At 43.6% G+C, this 19,985-nt stretch overlaps 1 protein-coding gene across 3 annotated transcripts in view; it reads left to right on the top strand.

The window, feature by feature from the left end:
• NDC80 (NDC80 kinetochore complex component) overlaps positions 1-19,985 on the top strand; it is a 131,639-nt gene that overhangs the window by 2,669 nt on the left and 108,985 nt on the right. For all 3 annotated transcript variants that reach the window (XM_069202714.1, XM_069202715.1, XM_069202716.1), the window contains exons 2-4: positions 5,305-5,403; positions 8,038-8,124; positions 11,549-11,672. In XM_069202714.1, the coding sequence (XP_069058815.1) occupies positions 5,312-5,403; positions 8,038-8,124; positions 11,549-11,672 (303 nt within the window). In that variant the 5' untranslated portion in view covers positions 5,305-5,311. The remainder of the gene's footprint in view (positions 1-5,304; positions 5,404-8,037; positions 8,125-11,548; positions 11,673-19,985) is intronic.

The raw sequence follows: 19,985 nt of genomic DNA, 5'->3' as shown, positions 1-19,985 counted from the left end.
TATTGTATGCAGAGAGGGAGGTCTGTTGGAGCATGAGCAGCCACTCGTCTGAATGAGTGGGTGAAAAAACACAACTCAATTCTCCCAAGCCACTCCCTCTTCCTCTTTTCACATGTCTGTACACTGATGACTATCCAGGCTCCACCTACTGCTTTTGGTGATGGGAAACCTGAAGAGTTGAAGAAAAAAGAAATAAAAACAAATGTTTTCTATGTTTTGTTTGGCTGTTGAGGCTTCATTTCACCAAAAGCAAGGGGAGGAGCCCAGACAGCCATCTGTGTACCGGCAGCTTTTTTAGAATAGTTTGAAGGAGCATAGAGGTGTATTTATCATTCAGACATTGAGATGAGAGGCTGTTCACAATTTCTTAGTTCTCCCTGACCATGGCCTAAACAGCTGTTAATGCCTCTGCACACCCTGACCCTTGTTATCCACTCTTGCCTGTGATTTGGGCCCAAAACTGAAGGGAGGGTAATTAACAGCCATTATTGCCCACAGGTGTGACAAATAACTCTAATTACAACGCATAAAAGTGCAGAAAAAACACATACAACTTTATTGTGAGACTGGAGCTCCTTGTAAGATGGCAGTACAACAAATGCAAATTTGGCTTGCGAGTGCAGCTGTTTGTGAGTCCTTTGCTACCAGTTATTTAAACATTACCTTGAGTGTCTTCACCCAGAGGAGTATTTTTCTCACATCTCATGCGATTAGCCTTTAGTGTAGCTTTCGCATTCTAACAAAAGACCAGAACGCGACCATGAGCGATTGCCAGTGGCTGAGGTGAACTCGAGCATTCCATCCATCGCCTTGTTGCAGATATTATAGTTGACAAATGATTTATTTTAGTGTCAATTTTTGAAGAGTAGAAATTAAAAATAACTGTTGAAGTAAAAGCTAAAGACTTACATACAAAGCCTGTAAATCACATTTATTGCAGACTTTTGAACAGTGTGGATGACTCCCTCTGTGTTGAACAAATCCAGCTGTGTCCATCTTCTCCATCTTCCTCTTGCTCCCTGTCCATTTATCACTTCATTCCTGTAATACCCGCCTCCTTGCATTTACCTCTGTCCAGTCTTGCGTCATTTGCTCTGCTCATCCCCATCCATTATCATTATCTCTCATTCACACCGCTCTCCCCTCTTCTTGCTCTCACTGTTTGTAATATGAAAAATAGGAATTGCAATTTTTCAACAGTTAAAACAAAAATAACTGTGTGCATAGCACTAAATGAGAAGTTAGAACCCCAATCTTTGCTTCATGCTTGGAACAGTCTTTATCTTTTACTTTATTGGAATGTTTTTAATTAGATTTGTATTGCGCTTTGCACTGCCTTATTGGCTACTTCCAAGTACAAGGAGTGTCTCATTAGACTGTAATACCAGGTAAGCCTGTGGAGACATCTTGCAGCTGACTGGTGCCTCTGAAGTGCTGGTCGGACAGAGTCTTTCAAATGCCGACCTCTACCTGAAATGTTACTGGCTATGATAGCATCTCAACCTGTCCTTAGTCCTTCTCTGCAGTATTACATTTGGTAAGGTTTAATGCACTGCTTCTTTTGTGGGGAAGAGACCACAGATGGCGTTTCCTCACTTTACCATTCATTCTCATTAATTTACATTATACATTAATCTAATTCTTTAGCCACAGAAACTGGACACCAATATTATTTATCACAATGTGAATTCCTAAATGATCCTCAATCGTCCATACTTGTCCCTAATCAAAACACATCATCCATTTCTTGTGTTAAACTAAAAGACACTACATTTTTAAAAAGGGTGTGATTTCTTCAATTTCTTTGTTGAGAGTAATGTGTTAGTAATGTTATAGTATCATGGTAAGACTTCCACCTTTTCTGCACTTAGGGCACTTTAGTGGAGGGGGTCTTATCAGCTACTTACCTTTCAGGGATGATTTCTTCCTAATATTCTTTTTTATGCTTTTAAAACAAACATTTTCATGAATTGGTGATTTTGAATTTGTGGTTTGATCACTTCCTGGTTTCCACCACAGAGCCCCCATTTTGTTCAGGACGTGCTCTTGTGGTTGGTTTCACACGCTTTCATGCCCTACTTAAAGAGCCTATCCTATGGATGTTCAGCAGATGCACCTAAGTCAAGCCCGTCCACGCCTGGATTATGGCCGGCGCCAGCCATGCTGATAGTTTGTAGAGCGAATCTACACATCGCCTGGCTCATTCTAGAGATGAGCTGCTTAATCTGAAATGTTTCCTCTCTTTCTCTTGTGAGATTTATTCCCGCGCTATTGATAAGGACTACTGCCGGCACCTCTTTAAATGCGCTGCATGTGGCTTTGGCCTGCCTAATTTGGGCAGCTTGCCCCATTTGGACGTAATTCTCTCTTCACTGCATAGAAGTGATCAATCACTTCTGGATCAGGACCGTACTGTCTCGGCAGCCCTGCTAAATTGTAGGTTGCTTCTAAAACATTTGTTTGATATACACTGTCTTCTTACGGAGAACAAGCTTGACCTTTTTGTTTTTGACAAAGGCATGCCTTTCTGATTCCTCTTTGTATGATATTGGTTTAGCTATCCCACAGGGCTTCTCTATTCAGTTTAGTAATAGAGCTGTCTGGAAGGTTGGAGGAAATGTATTTTTGTGTAGGGTACACTATGGTTTGCGCTACCGCTAAGTTGACTGATTATGATCCCATTTTAGGTCTTACCTTTTCTGTCTTGTTAAATCCAGCCTCTGCTTACACCGGAGTTAAAATTTATAGACCTTTGAACGGCTCCATTGAGTCTCTTGCTCGGCTTTGTTAAATTTTAGGCCAACGTTCTGTTTTACAATCCACCTTTCTAGTCTTGGGAGATTTTAATGTACACATTGACATTCCAACGGTTCAAGTGCGTCACAGCTTGTCAACAAACTGGAGGGTTTAAATTTAGAACAATACCTAAACTGTCCCACTCACTCGGCAGGTGACACATTGGGCCTGATTTTCTCACACTCTTTGAGTATCCGTGTGAGGTTGGCCATTGAATCACCCTGGTCTGACCACTTCCTACTTCCCTATATGCTTGCTATTAATCAGCCCTGGGAGCAGGTGCCCCCCATTCTAGATCTTGTTGCCCCTGTGAAATCTATGTCCCAGAGTCGTTTAAGGCCTTCTGCCCCATGGTTTACAGAAGCCTTATGTAACTAGAAGCCACTCTGAAATCGGCTGGATCCGTGTGATGTTCTGCTTATGACAGGGACGCAAAATCATGATCTAAATAGGCCTTAGCCATCTTTCTAAAATCCTCCGGTACAGCTCAAAGAGTTCATTGCGTCTTCCATTGATATTGCAGCTAATAAACCTCGGGTCCTCTTTAGGATCATGAACTCTTTTCTCTCCCCAAGTGTTAGCTATACAAAACTCTCTAACTCCCTCTGCGATCCTCTGTGAGGTGCTTGCTGATTTCATTGGGAACAAATTATGATCAGTTTCCTAACCAGGGTATATTGGAAGTTACCCTAGTGATGGTGCCTCTTACAGGCCTGGTGTTGAGGGTTTTCCAGCCCATCTCAAAGGAGGAATCGGCCATGCTTCTGGCTAATTGTAAGTCTGGCTCGCCTACAAACTGTTGCCCCGGCATACTGAGGTCAGTATTACCAGTTGTCTATCTCATTCTCAACAAATTACTGAACACCTCCTTGGAGTCAACTGCTGTTCTGAAGAGGTGGAAACAGGCCCTCCTACTTCTTCTGCTTGGAAAAAACAAACAAATGCAGATCCTAAGGTCCTCAGTAATTTTAGATCAATCTCCCTCCTTCCTGCAGCAGCTACGATATTGGAGAAGGCGGTCAATAAACAGAACAGCTTGTTTTTGGAACCTAACGCCCTCCTCCATGATACTCAGACTGATCTTTGGCCACGCTGCAGCATTGAGTCTGCCTTACTGGAGATATTTGAATTTGTCACGCCCAACCTTGATCAGGGTGCGTCAGCAATGGTTGTTCTTTTAGACTTGTCATCATCATTCAACACTGTCTCACACCTCATCCTGTTGAACAGCTTAGGGAAGATTGAAATTTGAGGGAACATGATGGTCTGGCTCAAATCGTATTTGGAAGATAGATCCCAGGTGGTGCTTCTAGCTCCTTTTTCTTCAGGCCCTCTGCCTTTCAAGTATGGGGGGGGGCCTCAGGGTTCTTCCCTGAGCCCCACGTTTTTCAGTGTTTATATGGACCCCCTGGCTAAGCTGGTGGATTCTTGACAGGAAAAGAAAAAAATGTAAAGACCTGTTGCAGAAAGCAAGCGCTTGTGGAAGAATACATGGAGCCAGATAAACAGGCTTTGCTCTACGGGAGGGACCAAGACATACTGGACAGCCTAAAACAAATAAGCCAGCAAATCGAAAGCAAGCAACTGTTACTTACAAAACAGAAAAACAATTGTAAGCAATGGGCAGAATACATTCTCAGGGAAGTTTTCAGAATGTTCACAAGAAGTCTTTAACAACCACACAGCAGCTGTTTGGTATGCTTCGACCTAAAAACAAGATGTGCCAAAGTTTTGTGTTTCTTCTAGGTAATATTGGCTTCTGAAACAGTGGCAGTCTGGAGCCCTGGAAAAAACACCCTATTTATTAATAAATAAAAAAGTAATTTGGACCTGGACAATTATAGATCAATCTTTTACCTTCTCTGTCGAAGTTTAATACAGACATTGGCAAAGCTAATATTTCCAGTGTACATTTTAAATCCTGGCCAAGACATACAAAGTCTGCTGCAGTGGAAAAACAATTGCCTACCTTTATAAAAATGAATCTGTGTGATAAAGAATTTAATGTGTGACAAATTGACATACGTTTAGGATGTAAAATAGTCCCTCATTCACTGTAATGCGAGTACTTCTTAGGAGGTTGAATGGCACACCAAACAACAAATAGCATGTAGCAGGAGACAAATAGTCCACACAGCAGAGCCAAAACCCACACTATGTACACGTTAAGAATTGGTATCAAGATATACGAAGGAGATGCATATGTACAATATCACTACTCTGCAAGAGTCACTTTTCCGCCCAGTTTCTTATCAGCTACGGACAACATTCTAACATCTTTTCACATGGCGCTCATCGTTTGAGCTTGAACTGCAAGACCCTTCATTGTGATTTGATTTGCCATTGTTTGTGGTCAGTGTTTGGTGATTTGGTCCACTCATTACAGATCATGCACATAGGGTTCAGGTGGAGAAGTATTATGAGAGGGATATTTTACGCAGTGGTGGGGACAGTCAAGGCTTTTTTTAACATGCTCTATGGTAATCATATAATTCTTTTCTCCTCCAGCTGAAGAATGAGTCGCAGCTCAAGTGGTGCTGGCAGACAGTCTCTCCTGCCCCTAAGAGTGCAGGAGTCACACAGAACAGGCCTGGCCACACCTCAGAAGTAAGTAATGGCAATCAGACACTTGCCAAGGGCACTATGCACTTGAAGACCGTACAGCACCCTGTTGGATTTGGAATCGAGGAAGTGTTTTACTTTCAGCATAATTATGGCTTTGTAGAAATGTATGCTGCAGGTTGTGTGATTGACAGTGAAATGTACATGCCTACTGGAAAGCTGACTTCATGCATTTCCTCCTAACATCCAAGTGCACTACCTTAGCTCAGTTGGGTAGACATTAGCGGTGTTTGTTGTGCGTTACTTTTGCTTTCTCTGTGCATCACTTGTTCTAAACTCATTATACTAAAAACCTCTCTGATGTTAATAGTGCGCTGTCTAATTTCCATGACTTGGAACTTCTACTTTAGACATTATAGCACTTTTAAATTCTGTATGTGCCACCTCTATCAGGCCCCTCTATCAGGCTCCCTGGTTTACAGCTGAACCGAGCAAGAGAAACAAGCCTGCAGGAAATTAGAAAGAAGTTGACGTAATTCTAAACTGGCATCAGATAAAATAAACAACTAGCTAGCCTTAAATAAATACCATAAAAGTCTTAAGTGTGCCCGGAAAATCCACCTCATGAATCGAAGCCTACCACCTGCTCTCCGCCCATCCTAGCACCTCAACATCGGTGTGACTCTGGCAAATTTCTTTAAGGATAAAATAGAGTCGATTTTTAACAGCTTAGCTCTTTTTCCAGCAAACGGACAGATTTCTGATGACCTTTCTTCCTGGCATAGGCTGGCTGTTTCTTTGGACGGCTTCAGACTAATCACCTTGGAAATGGCATCTGAGGTCATGATCAAAGTCAAATCGGGGTCTCCTCTTGACCCTGCCCTCCCTCATATTATGGCAGTACTTGCAGACTCTTTGCTTGCAGAGATTACGGCTCTGTTTAATCTTTCCTTAAGTAAGGGGGAAAGTTCCACAAATTTGGAAAGCAAGCATCAGTCCTGGCCATTTTGAAAAAATCTCACTTAAATTCTTCAAATCCTGCTAACTATCGGCTGATATCTCTCCTTCCTTTTCTGAGTAAAATGTTGGAACGTTTAGTCAAACAACAACTTTCTTGTTATCTAGAAAGTAACAGCATATTAGACCCATCTCAATCCTGGTTTTAGAGCCGCGCGTAGCACTGAGACCGCTTTACTGGCAGTACTAGACAGCATTCGACTTTCCCTAGATGACGGTCATCCATCTATGCTAGTTCTTTTAGCTCTGTCGGCTGCCTTCAGCACCATCTCTCATTCCATCATGATTGAAAGACTCGGAGAGATTGGTGTCAAGGGTAAAGCCCAGGACTGGTTCCAAAGATTTTTAAGGAACCAGACGCAAACCGTCAACCTCAGCCCTTACAAATCGCTAAGCATCTCTGTAGACAAAGGAGTACCTCAGGGCTCGTCATTTAGCCCCACCCTGTTTAATATCTATGTTGCACCTTTGGCTCAGGTTGTCAGATCCTGTGGCTTAGACTTGATATTGTATGCAGACGATACTAAATTGATAATTTCTATGGGTCCTAATCCAGGAAGATAGTGGAAAATAGCATTTTGGGTGGAGCTTATAGCTCAATGGTGAGAAGACAGAGATAGTGCTTTTTGGGAAAGCCCTGGACTGCTGGTCAGAAGACTGGTGGCCTCTAGAATTGGGTGTCCCTCCTCAACCTAAAACAGTGGTTAAGAACCTCTGCATTCTTATTGATGACCGCCTATCTATAAAAGAGCGGGTGGCCTCTACCTGCAGTTCCTGTGTTGGTCTTTTGCGAATGTTGAACAAGGTGTTTCAGTGGTTACCACTACATTTAAGAAAGACCCTTATACAGGCACTGGTAGTCAGTCGCCTGGATTATGGTAGCTTCCTCCTGGTAGCTGCAAACGAGTCGTCTTTATCCAAACTGCAGGAAGTGCAGAACCTGGTCTGCAATCTCCCTCACCCCCAAACCCCACCGTACCTCATACGAACCCACTCTAAGGTCTCTCCACTGGTTTCCCATCAAAAAACGGGGCATCTTTAAACTTTTACTCCTCATATTCAAGTTCTCTTCTGGGGTAAGCCTTACCTGTTTCTGACAAAAGCTTGTTGGAGTTGAGTGGAGTAGGGAGTAGAGTGTCATAGACCGGAATAGAGTTCAGTGGCAGAGTGTCTTAAAGTCAGTGTCATTTAATGGGTTGGAATGGATTGAGGTAGTAGAGTTGATTGGGGTTGATTGAATTGAGGTGGAGTGGGATGGGTGGATTGGATGGGGAGGGTTGGATTGGCGTGGCTTATGATGGGGAGAAGTGGATTGGATTGGGGTGAGTTAGATCATTTTGGGGTGATTGTATTAGAGTGATAGGACTGGGTTGGGGCAGCTACTTATTTGTTCTGGAATATGTCAGACTCCCGTAAATACCAGGAAGGTGTGTCAGTGAATAAAATCCTTTTTGCTGAAATCTCTTGTGATCTACATGGCCAGCAAGGCCAAATCTCCACCTTTTGTTCCTCTTGGAAAAGTCATTATCATAAATTGGGTAGTAGTAACAGTGTTTGTTTACAGCAATTAGAAATGGTAAACGTATGGTCCGGAAAGCTGCAGTAAAACAAGCTTCTGTTATATTTCTTTTTATTATTACCTACTTTATTCCCCTCTGTCAGTAAAGAACGCCCTGGTTTTGGAAAACTGAGCTTAACCCGACCCAGCTCGATCAAGTCAGAGAGAAGTTCTAACCTCTTTGGAAAAAGGTACAGACAGAGTGCCTGTTTTTAATCCATACTTTGCTTTAATGTCTGTGTTTTTCCATTGTTCACTATGGCCTTGCTCAATATGTTTACATGAGGCTCATTAATATGATGTGGGAAATCTATACGTGATTGATGTCTGATACCCATCTTTTAAACATGTTTACATTAATGTTAGGACAATAATGTTTGGAAATTCAGTGTTGTTGAACCGAATGCCAAGTCACTTGATTTCTCCCTGGACACCAACCTCACCCTCAAGGAGCGCACTACCTTAAAACCATGGATAGCCGTGCCAGCTCTCTATTGTAAAGAAAGTGAATTTTTCATCCAGAAAGCGGCTTCAGAACTGATGTTCAAACAGTTGTATTCTCGCATCTAGACAATGGTAACACCCTTCTCCATGACCTCCCAGATTCCCTGCTCTGGCACCCTTTGAGGGCATCTTGCAGCAAAATGAAAGTAGCCCTCATTAGTGATCCAGATATCTGAAAAGGGTAGTCCACATTTTAAATTATGCCAGTTTTAAACTTGTAAAGACACACTCCATGGGTATTTTGCAAGGTACGAGAGACTGCATGCACTTGTGTTTGCTGTAGGCAATGTTTCTGGTACTATCGGGGCAATCCTCAGTAAAAACCAGCCCATATGGCAAAAAAACATGCCCACAAACAGCTAGAAATCCAGGCCGCACACTGACCTGTCACACCATTCCATCTGGCACTGCCTGACTACCTTGTAGGCCAGTCCGACCTTGGCCGTTGCACAGCAACAACCTTCCTCCTACCAGCAAACAAAATGGAATCAGCTTTCAGGTTTTACAATCCAGACTCTACTCCACCATCACCCATCCTGGATTGAGGCCCTAAAATCAGCCAGCCCCAACCTGTATCATAAAAATTCAGCAACTTCACACAATTGGCAAATTTCATAATGCACAAAACCAAAAGTACGGCATTGCAACCACTGGTACAATCCTGATGACATTTGCAGCCACTTTCCGCTGTACTTCATCCCGAAGTGTATCTTTAAGCATGACAAACCTGATAAACATTGGAGTAAAACCCTCAGCTACTTCATTGTCTTCAATGGAGCTCCCAACATTCCAATGTTCTGGTGAGTGGTACAGTGAATCTGACTCATAACTCCACTGTCTCTCCTCATGTTGCCATATTGGCACAGTATCTCTCTCAAATAAAAATTTATAACTCTCTTTTGCTTTGGGTTTTCAGTCTGACGGTACTAGATTTATTGTAAGCTGACTGAACTAATAAAATGAACGTTACAGAATGGACTAATTCACAGCCCAAAATGCTTTCAGTTGATTTTTTTCAATAATACTTCAAAATATTAGTCTAGTTGGCAACTATTCTAAATGTCTGAGGTTCTTATCGTTTATTAAATAAAAAAGAAGCACCAGCAGTTCCAATTTAAGATGCGTGGAAGTGACGGTTTAAAATGTTTTTCTCTGCTGTTGGATCTGGAGGAATCCAATTAGCTCAAATGTTGTTGCAGTTGGTGACTGCTCTTTTATACATATTGAACCAGAAAGGAGCCATCACGTGTAAAGGCAAAAGTGCACAAAGAATGAGTGTCTCCCCATTGTACGCTTGTCTTGCTGAGTCCCAGTCAAGCCCCATCCCTACGTGAGTGTGTGAGGCTGTTCGTTCGCAATTTCGAATGAAGAACAAATTGACTCCCATGAGCAAGGATGCTTTGCTGTTCCTAAAAGCACCAAGCCTTGCAAGTTATGAGCTGATATACAGTATGTCCCATAGAGTAAGGTGAAAGTTACCACAGCTCTGTGCAATGAATAGCAAGGAATAATATTTTGCTCTGTAGGGTAATTAATACTCTTGTGAGCTGTTTATCTCGGATGCTTGATCTTCCACAGCGAACGCATAATGATGAGGAATTCCATGCCTTCTGAGTTCAAATCTTATTGGCCAAATGTTATTGGGAAACAACCAATAGATATTGATTGTTTCCCAATAACATTTGACCAATAAGGTTTGAACTCCCCTATAACATTAGCAAGGAAGTTGGTGACCACCTACACACTGTTGGAATTCCCCTGTTGTCTCTTGTCAGTCCGCACTATCTTCAAAAGCCATCTGCACCAACTTCAAAAGCATCAGAACCCTTAGCCTATCTGGTTGACAAGCTGATCTTCTTTGGTCACTCTCGGTACACCTGCAGCCAAGTCACCATCGGATATGAAAAGAAAAATTCCGAAAAAGTAATAAAAAAAAATAAAACAAGGCAACCGATCTTCTCCATCTGTGCATCCTGGATCACTTTGTACATCCATCATGACTGTCCCAACTGTGCTCCACTTTAGAAAGGAGTTGAAGACGTGCCTCTTGAAGGAACACCACAACATGCTGCAGTCCGCTTCCAATGGCGCGTTGACTGCATCTTTACCTTTGACCCTGTACAGCTTTATGCTTTCTTTTGGCAAGGTTCACAAACTACAAGTACTGAATCCCTTTCCTATGGAAAAGTGGTCCTAACTATAAGTATCCAGGGAGACTGCAACATGGTAATATATAGTCTGTATAGGGCTTTCTGCCTAAGTGCAGTTTTGATCTGGGCAAGTTTTTCGTTCTGGGATTTTCATCTGCCAGTTGTTTATCTGGTGAGGATTTAAGTGTCTAATTTACTAATGGTCTCTGTTAATCACAATGAAAGTAAAATTAGTTTCATCCAGAGAAGAATCAAACTGTATTTGGAGTATCAATTACTTTGAGAAATGTCTTTTACGTTTTTTGTTGAAGTATGTTGTCCAACCCTAAATGTACATATGATGCTGAAATTTGATCTTTATCAGTCTTTTAACATTTCCAGAGTCTACCACTCTGGAGGTTTTCACAATCCCACTGTAGAGTTTCACAGCGGTCACTGATATTTAATTTAATCGAAAATAAGCTGTTCTGATGGTTTACCTACCAACGCTCATTCACAGGTGTATCTCAAAATGAAATCTACGAGCATTAATATGAAATAGCAGGCCCTGGTGTCCTTTACACATTTGCTATGAAGCCACAATGTGCTCTACTGTGGGACAAACCCAGTTATTTTGCTTTTAAGGATAATGTACAACGTTCTGTTAGTCCCAGTTACCAATAAAGTGTTTACCAGCTATCGCAACTACAATTGATGTGATCGGCAAAGCAGCTGCCTGGGTTTTGTCGCACACCTTTTTTAGTAACACTGCTCCAAAGAGGTTACAACAGAGTGACGTTTAAAACGTAATCTTTACTCAGTTGTTTTTGAAAATGTAATAAATATAGCTCTGCCAGTCTTTGATGTCATCGCTCCACCCTAGGCTTAAATTGCATAACATGGCTTTAAATCTCTAGATGACTGTACTATTATACAAAAAATATAATGATTATTTCTTTTTCTCACTTGAAACCTACATCAGATCAAGTACTGGCACTGTCCGAACTAGTCAGTATGGTGCTTACGGAGGCAGTGAGAAGATCAAGGAGCCAAGACCACTCCATGACAAATCCTACATCCAACAATGCATCCGACAGCTCTGTGAGGTATTGTATTTTTCCTCTCCCTCACAAAAAACATACACATGCATTGAGATTGTTTTTTTTTTTTTTTTACAGTTTGCGCAAGCATATCTTTGCAGTGTTTTGTTGAAACGCAAATTGTTACTGCTTAAATTGTGTGTGAAGAGGGCTGTCTTATGTACACCACCCATACACGTACAAGCTATAGTTATACAACATTTAGTGATGCAACATGTCCTCCACTGTGACTCTGCTAATTCGCACTCCTTAATAAGTTGCAAGCTTACCATTTCTTCATGTCTGGTTGCCATTTCTCACTGGTTTCTGCATAGATTGCCTTGCCAGCATCTGAAACCATTGCAAAGGGATTTCTGACCTTACAGTTTTGCTGAGCTCTAGGAACTGTCTCTGTCAGTAGGTGCTCCACCTGTGCCCTCTTCAGGGTGGAGCTGATCACTTTAGCCCCCACTGTGACAATGAGCACATTTATTGAATATTGAATGTTTGTTCATGCTAAGATGTTTTTCTTCTGCCAACTAGGTAAAAATAACTTTAAATTTGTGTTTGTTAGGCATGCAATTTTTATGGTGTAAAGTGTATGTTGTGATGTGTGGTACGTTGTTGCCAAGACCTCTCGGAGCACTCTGCCACATGTACTACAACCCCTGTTCCATTTTGTACTGCAGAGGTCTCATTACAGGGGTCCGACAAATTCACCCTTTACAATTCTGTTACTATGGTGGAGAATAGTTTGCAAGGTTTCTAGATGGTACTTACCATCGTTCTTGTTCCTATGTACCACCTGACTCAGGTCACCCCTAAGCTCACTGAGAAAGTCATTCAGTCATCTGATTTCCCTCTAGCACCCCAAACTCCAGCAGAGACCAGTGACAGTTCTTTAAGGCCCGAGAGCGTGCTTAAATTCTTGAGAAACCGATTTCTGATTCCAAGTAGCCGATAAAATTACTTGGCAAAGTAAACACTTGTTACTGATGCCTGTTCTGATCTGTAGATTATAGGTTTAAAGCCTGGTAGGACCTACTCTGCCTTGCAACCTTTTGGGGACATTTTGTGCTTGGACATTGCAGAAGTATGGTTTAAAGTTTTGCCTAACAGTAAATGTCTTGCTAACTTTTGTCCAAGAAAAGGCATACAAGAAATAAAGAGAAGTGATATTTCAAAGCACGCCTCGAGCCTTTACAGCTCCCCAGCTCAAGGTGTTGTAAGGTAATAATCCTCCATACCCAGAGCAGCAGAAGCTGTTTTCTCTAAGACCGTAAAGTCTTTTTGGAGGTGGAGACAAGGGCCTACATATTATTGCACCCGCAGAATGTGGGTTGTCGACTTTTCAACATCCCGAAGTTGGTTTTAGTGGACATGTCTACTGTTGGGTTGCAGCTGGTCATCTGTATAAAATGTAATTTTACATTAACCTTGTGTGCAGGCTCGAACAGGAGCAGCACTGTTTTTTTCTTGACAACCCCCATCAATGACCGCATATGCAAGAATATGAGATCCAGTGGTGGAATTGGGGTGAGAAGAATGGCATAATAGAGATAATGGAGACCAAGGACTCTACCACTTCCGCCTTCAGCTGGCCAATAAGGTCTGCTGTATGTAGTGAATCCTACAAGATAAAGAGATATCTTAGGTGACTTGTCTTTTAAATAACTAAATGTAACATCAATTGTGAATCGGTATACCTGGAGCATAATCTCTACGTAACCAACTCTGTACTTAAATATGAGACTGCTAAATCCTGAAAACTAGAGCTAACAAAAATATGTATGTCAGATATACATGCTGGTTAATATTTATCGCTTTGCTTTAAATATCTTCATCCAGATTTGTCACCACACACTCTTGCGGAAGATGAGGTATAGTTTCTACTTGATGACAGTAGTACTGCCGAGTAATACTGTTAATATCCTGTTGTTCCCTGATTGTAGCAATTGTAAATGCTTATTAAAACTTCAATACCACGTAGATGAAATTTGTAAATACATGTGCAATAATCCACTTTTAAGAGTTCTCCCGGTTTCTTCGAATGGTAACCCTATTAGAATATAATCCTAGTCTAAACGGTTAAGAGAAATGTTTGCGAGAGAAGTTCAGAGTTCATCCTACTCAATAATACGACTCCAGGATACTTTTCAGTAACCCAATTGCCCATTCAAAACAATCCTTTAGAAAGCAGGGGGTCTTTGTGGGAAAATTAGCAATCCATGTAGGAATGTCCTGGCTGCAGCAATATTGTAGCACGATTGCCTACCAAATTACTTGTTGAACCACAAGCAGTATTATACCCAATAATCAAAGATGGCTGCCATCTCTCCGGGACATGCAAGCGTTCATGGCTAGGTGGAATCATAGTTCATTATCAGCCCTGTGCTACACAGTATGTCCTTGGCAAACACCTTCAGTTTAGAATGTGCCAGAGCTCTATGATTACTTGCAGCCTTTCCTTTGCTAAAAGCCAGCTAGCACGAGCACATTTGAAGTATCTCCTCCATGTTCCTGGACCATGCTAAGGGGTAAGCATTACCTCCAGCACCACCTCCTAACATAAAGGAAGATATGCCACAGTGAGGCGACAAAAGCGAAATGGAGACTATCCAGTGTCAGTATGGAGTTCGGCTGTCTCTCTCTGGGTCCAAAAGAAGGTTTGAAGCCACATGGGAAATGATGGAGGTGGTTCTTGGGATGGTGTTTTCATGTTGCTCAGCACATGTTTTGTATCCACATGCCCCCTGTGGCCAACCTCTATTGTGCAGACTATAGGATGTGCACAGAGGGCATTGGCTGCTTGTGGATGGGTGGGCGTTAAGCCATGCCCTGCAGCTAGTCCACCGCTGCGCACAGGCAAAGTCGTGCTTAGTGGGGAAGTTGGCCACTTACATAGTGTTGGGTGCTGTTCGCCCACTGGGTTGAGCACAGGTCGCCCAGGGAGGTTGGCTGTAAGTTTAACTTAGAATATGATCTAAGAGGGTATTTGTTTCTTAGTTGGGTGAATGCAACTTAAAAGAGGGTGACATCCACTAAATGCAGCTCAGGTGACACATATGTAAGCTCAATTGCATAGTAGTAAAAGCAATATTGATTGTTTGCTAATGGCTTTGAAAAGATTGTCTTCATTTTATGTTGTTGAATTACTTCCATCTCACAAAAAAATGTAGCTCAGTGGCACAGTCAGTAGATTATATCAACCGTGAGAAAGCAGGACAAAAGAGTAAAGAAAGCCTCCCCATCTTCATTTAAGTACTGGAGTGCTTCATCTCACCCCTTCTCCACTCCTGCCTGGCTACCATCCAGAAGTATATGCTGGGCTTACATAGGCAACATAGTGTAAAAACTATTGTAACTGAAGGGCTGGTGCTTGTGGATGAATAGGAGGGAATCTGGGCCTGGTGGTCATAGAGACGCACACAAAGTGGGCTACGGTTGAATTATTAACCGCCATTATATTTATTTTGAAGAGAAGATTCTAATCCTTTTAGCAGTTCGTAAATTGGCTGTGGGGGAAAGAGGGCAAAGATAGGGTCTTCCTAAATTGTCAAAAAAGGTAATTATTTCACTTAAAACTTTGGTAAATGGATGTTAAGGTTCTTTTGTTGCATTTTAAGTAGTGTGCAGTCCACAAAATAAAAGCCTCCTTTAAAAACTTAAATTTCAAGTGATGTTATGGTTACAATTAAAAACGTAATAACCACCATCATTCTACAGTTATGATAAGTGATTACCTTTTTTTTGTGTAAATCTCTTTATTCGTTTTTCATATGCAACACTCAAAACCGACATCTGATTTGAGCCACCAGGAGCATATCCTCTTTCATTTAGCAAAAGTACAACATGGAGGGCCACCATCAAGAGGAGACCCGAGTTCCCCGGCAGTGACTAACAATGCAATGTGTAACATCCAAATATAAAGAAACTTAAAAAGAGGAAGAACCACCCCGTTATCTCATCCCCCACGTAATACAATAACGGAAGACACAATTGTCCTGTGGACAATACCTATTTTATGCCTAGTATGTGTGTGAGATGTCACGTTATCAACATCCTGTGCAGTGAGGGTATTGCAGCACTTAATGCATTATTTTCTAATTGTATGTTCAGGTGGTAAGCAATCACCCTTCGGTATATGGCACCATGATTTCATAGGGGCTTACAGCACCCATTGTACCATCTCACAACCAGAGTACCACGCGCCCGCCTACTTGACAAGCGATTACCTTAAATGCCCCGTATCACACACTTTTCATGACCCCACTATGGCAGATGACACTGAAATCACTCGCAACTTCATACCATATTGCCGTTGGCATCAGTGTCTTAAGTGAAGCACTTTGGTAAGCCACCATGTGTAGGAAAGTAACCTCTTTCTTGGCATGGTTACCCCCTTTTTCTGCCTGATGTCAGTATTGTTGACTGTGTTCCCTGGGATCCTGCTAACAAGGACCCCAGCGATTATGCTCTTTCTCCCAAAACTCTGTATTTCATCCGCAATTGGCACATTGGTGTCCCATTATAAGTCCCTAGTATATGGTACCTAGGTACCCAGGGCATTGGAGTTCCAGGGGATCCTTATGGGCTGCAGCATATATTTTGCCACCCATAGTGAGCCCAAGCAAAGGGTTCTGCAGGACTGCTATTGCAGCCTGTGTGAAAAGGTGCAAGCACCTTTTCCGCTGCCAATTTTCACTGCACCAGGTAACTTATAAGTCACCCCTATGGCAGGCCTTCCAGCCCAGAGGGCAGGGTGCAAAGTACCTGTGTGTGAGGGCACCCCTGCACTAGTAGATGTGCCCCCACAAACTCCAGGCTCATTTTCCCGCACTTCATGAGTGCGAGGACGCCATTTTATGCATGTACTGGACATAGGTTAATACCTATGTCCAGCTGCATAATGGTAACTCTGATACCAAACATGCCTATGTTCGAACATGTTGGAATCATACCCCAGTACTTTTGCAAGCATTGGTTGTATGATCCCATGCACGCTGGGGCTCCTTAGAGGACTCCCAGTACTGCCATTACAGCTTTCTGAGTGTTTCCAGGCAGGCCAAGCTTCTGCCACCTCTCAGACAGGTTTCTGCCCTCCTGTTGCTTGAGAAGCTTAAGCTCAGGAAGGCAGACCAAAGGATTTTCTTTGGGAGAGAAGTGTTACACCCTCTCCCTTTGGAAATAGGTTTTACAGGCTGGGAAGGTGTAGCCTCCCTATGCCACTGGCAATGCTTTGCAGGGCACATTTGGTGCTCTACTTGCATAAACCAGTCTATACCATTTCAGGGACCCCCAGTCCCTGTTCTGGCGCGAAACGGGACCTTCCCCTGGACCACTCCCCTGTCCAACACCACCCTGAGGTGGTGCTCAGAGCTCCTCCAGAGGGTCCCTAGGTTTTGCCATCTTGGATCCCAGGTTGGCAGGGAAATCTAGGAGCATCTGAGTGGCCAGTGCCAGGAGGTGAAGCCAGAGCCCACTCCTTGTAGGTGGTCACCCAGCAAGGTGTTCAGTCCCCCTTTCAGGGCTATTTAGAGCCTTTCTCATGGGTGGTTCCTCAGATTCGGATTGCAAGACTCCAGCAGGAATTCTCTGCACCCTCCACTTCGACATCTGACTGAAGAAACTGCATCTGGACGCACTAGGACCCGTCAAGCTGCAACAAAGAAGCCAGACGCCTTCTGCAACATTGTATCTGCGGCTCTTTCCAGCAACATTTCCCCGGTCGTGCATCCTCGGAGGACAGCCCGTCTTCAGCCTGCATCAGAAGGAAGAAGGAATTTCCCTTGGGGCGAAGGAATCACTCCCCTGCTTCTGCAGGCACCAACTGCATCAATTTCTGGCTGCGTTCATCCCCTCTCCTGCCGAGTTGCGTGGATCCTGCATCATGGGTGGTGATCTGAAGTAGTCCTGATGGTCCTCTCTTCCATTTGTCCGACTTGGGTGGAGGTAAGCCCTTGCCTGCCCACGCAGGACGGTACCCCCGTGCACTGCGTCCTTTACAGCTGCCAAGGCTTATTGGCAACTTCTTCACCAGATCTTCAGGCATCTTGAAGCGCCAGCCGCCAGCACTCCATCCTGTGATGCATAGATTCCTGAGTGGTTCCCCGGCGGCGTGGGAGCCTTTGTCGTAGTTCTACGTGGGCCTCTGCCGCGACCTTCGTGTCCCCGTCTTGTGGGAAGGCTGGGCTTCTGTGGGCTCTCTGTGTTGCTGAGGGCCCCCTCTGAATCCATCTCTCTGCCCCCCTCCCCCAGCCCTCCCCTTGGTAGAGTCAACCTGGTCCTCCCTGGTCCCCAGCAGCTCTACTTTCTGGCAACAGTGATTTTTGTGTGTGTCAAGGCTTGTTGGTGGAATCCGAAGATGCAAACCCGACTGCAATACTCCTTTCGGTGTGGGACATCACTTGCATCCTCCAGGAACTCAACTTCCTCTTCTTGGGTGCAGTGCTGACTCTTCTTCTGCGACGTAGACTCACTTCTTGCACCTTCACTCTGGTGGGTAGGGGCTCCTGCATTTCCTGGACTCCTCTGTGCTTCTTGCACTTGGTCCCCTTCTTCCACAGGTCCCCTGGTCCAGGAATCCACTGTTGATGTCCTGCAGTCTCTTGCATAATTCTTATTTGTTTTCTCTCTGTGTGTTCTAGGAAACTTACTGTGATTTACTACTGCTTTCCTGGTCACTGGGGTGGGTTGTGGTACTTACCTTTGGGCTTTTCTAGTACTCCCTGCTCCCCTCTACACACTACACTTACCTAGGTGGAGGACCGACTTTCGCATTTCATTTTTTTAGTATATGGTTTGTGCTACCTCCTAGGCCTATTTCTCTCTATTGTGATTTTCAGTACTTGCACTTTCTAACTGTTTTTATGCCTATTTCTGCATGCTAGTGTATATAATTTGTGTATTACTTGCCTCCTAAGGGAGTATAGCCTCTATGGTATTTTTGTAACTGGGTGTTTTCTTTCATGTGTGTTAGTACTGTGTGGCTGCAGTGATATTGCATGAGCTGTGCATGTCTCCTAGATACGTCTTGGCTGCTCATCCACAGCTACCTCTCGAGAGCCTGGCTTCTACACACTGACTACACTACACTAATAAGGGATACCTGGACCTGTTATAAGGTGTAAGTACCATAGGTACCCGCCACACACCAGGCCAGCCACCTACATTTGTGGTGCAGCAGTGGGATAAGTACTGGCAATTGTCTTATCACTCTGTCACCTGGTGCTTTCTACAGGAAAGACCACTTCTTACCTAGAGGTATACATAGTACCTAGTGGAGAGATCTAGTCTCTAAAGTTTAGGCAAACTAGGGTATAGGCATAGCCCTTGCTCTAAACCTCTTTTTGAGAGACTAGGAGGTAGGTAGTTTAGGTACATCCTACACTATCCTAACACACACCATGTCTGCAGCTGGACATAGTTCTGAGGTCATGGATTCTCCCTATGAGAACCTGACCTTCAAGGAATCGAATGAGCTATGTGCAGAGAGGAAGCTGGGCATGGAGAGGAACCCTAACAAGAGTCTGCTCTTAGGCCTTCTCCTCCAGGATGACCAAATCAAGCTGGTAGCCAGGAGGAGGAGGAGGAAGTAGTAGACCCTAACCCCACTGAGGTAGAGAATGACCTTATAGACATGGGGGTGTATTTCTCAAAGGATCACCACATCCTCAACAGACCAACTAACATAGCTGGTAGTGGGAAGGGAGGTCACACTGGTAGGGATCCTTTCATGCCCAGAGGACAGGTGGAAAGGGTCACTAAGACTAGGGATAGATCCACCTCAGCTCACTCTCACATCACTTCAGTGTCTGAGGGATCACGCTGCATAACTCCAGGGGATGACTCTTTAGATAGAGAACTCAGGAAACTGAGTCTAGAGGAGGCCAGGCTGAGGCTGCAGTAGCAACAGCTAGCCCTAGATAGGGAAGCCTTGGCATTGGAGAGAGAAAGACAGGGGTTTGGGTTAGCACCCCATGGGGGCAGCAGCAACTCCAGTTTCAGGGATTTAAGAGTCAGGGAGGACTCCCTGGATTCCAGAAAATTACACAAGATTATTCCCCCATACAAGGTGGGGGATGATATTGTTTACTGCACTTGAGAGGGCCTGTAAAGTTCAGAGGGACCCTCAAGGGCAGTGGGCTGCTATCCTCTGGTTGTCCTTCTCTGACAAAGGTGTGGGGGTAGACTTCTCACTGTCAGAGAAGAAGATGCAGACAATTACACAATTCTCAAAACTGTACTCTTAGATGGTTTTGGTCTCGCAACTGAGAAATGCAGAATTAAGTTCAGAGAGATCAGAAAAGAGGCCTCACAAGATTGGGTTTACTTTGTGGA

This window comes from Pleurodeles waltl, chromosome 8, assembly GCF_031143425.1.
Source record: "Pleurodeles waltl isolate 20211129_DDA chromosome 8, aPleWal1.hap1.20221129, whole genome shotgun sequence".
In the NCBI taxonomy this organism is placed as follows: domain Eukaryota; kingdom Metazoa; phylum Chordata; class Amphibia; order Caudata; family Salamandridae; genus Pleurodeles; species Pleurodeles waltl.
Note: the sequence above shows the minus strand (reverse complement) of the source record. Positions and strands in the feature narration are given on the sequence as shown.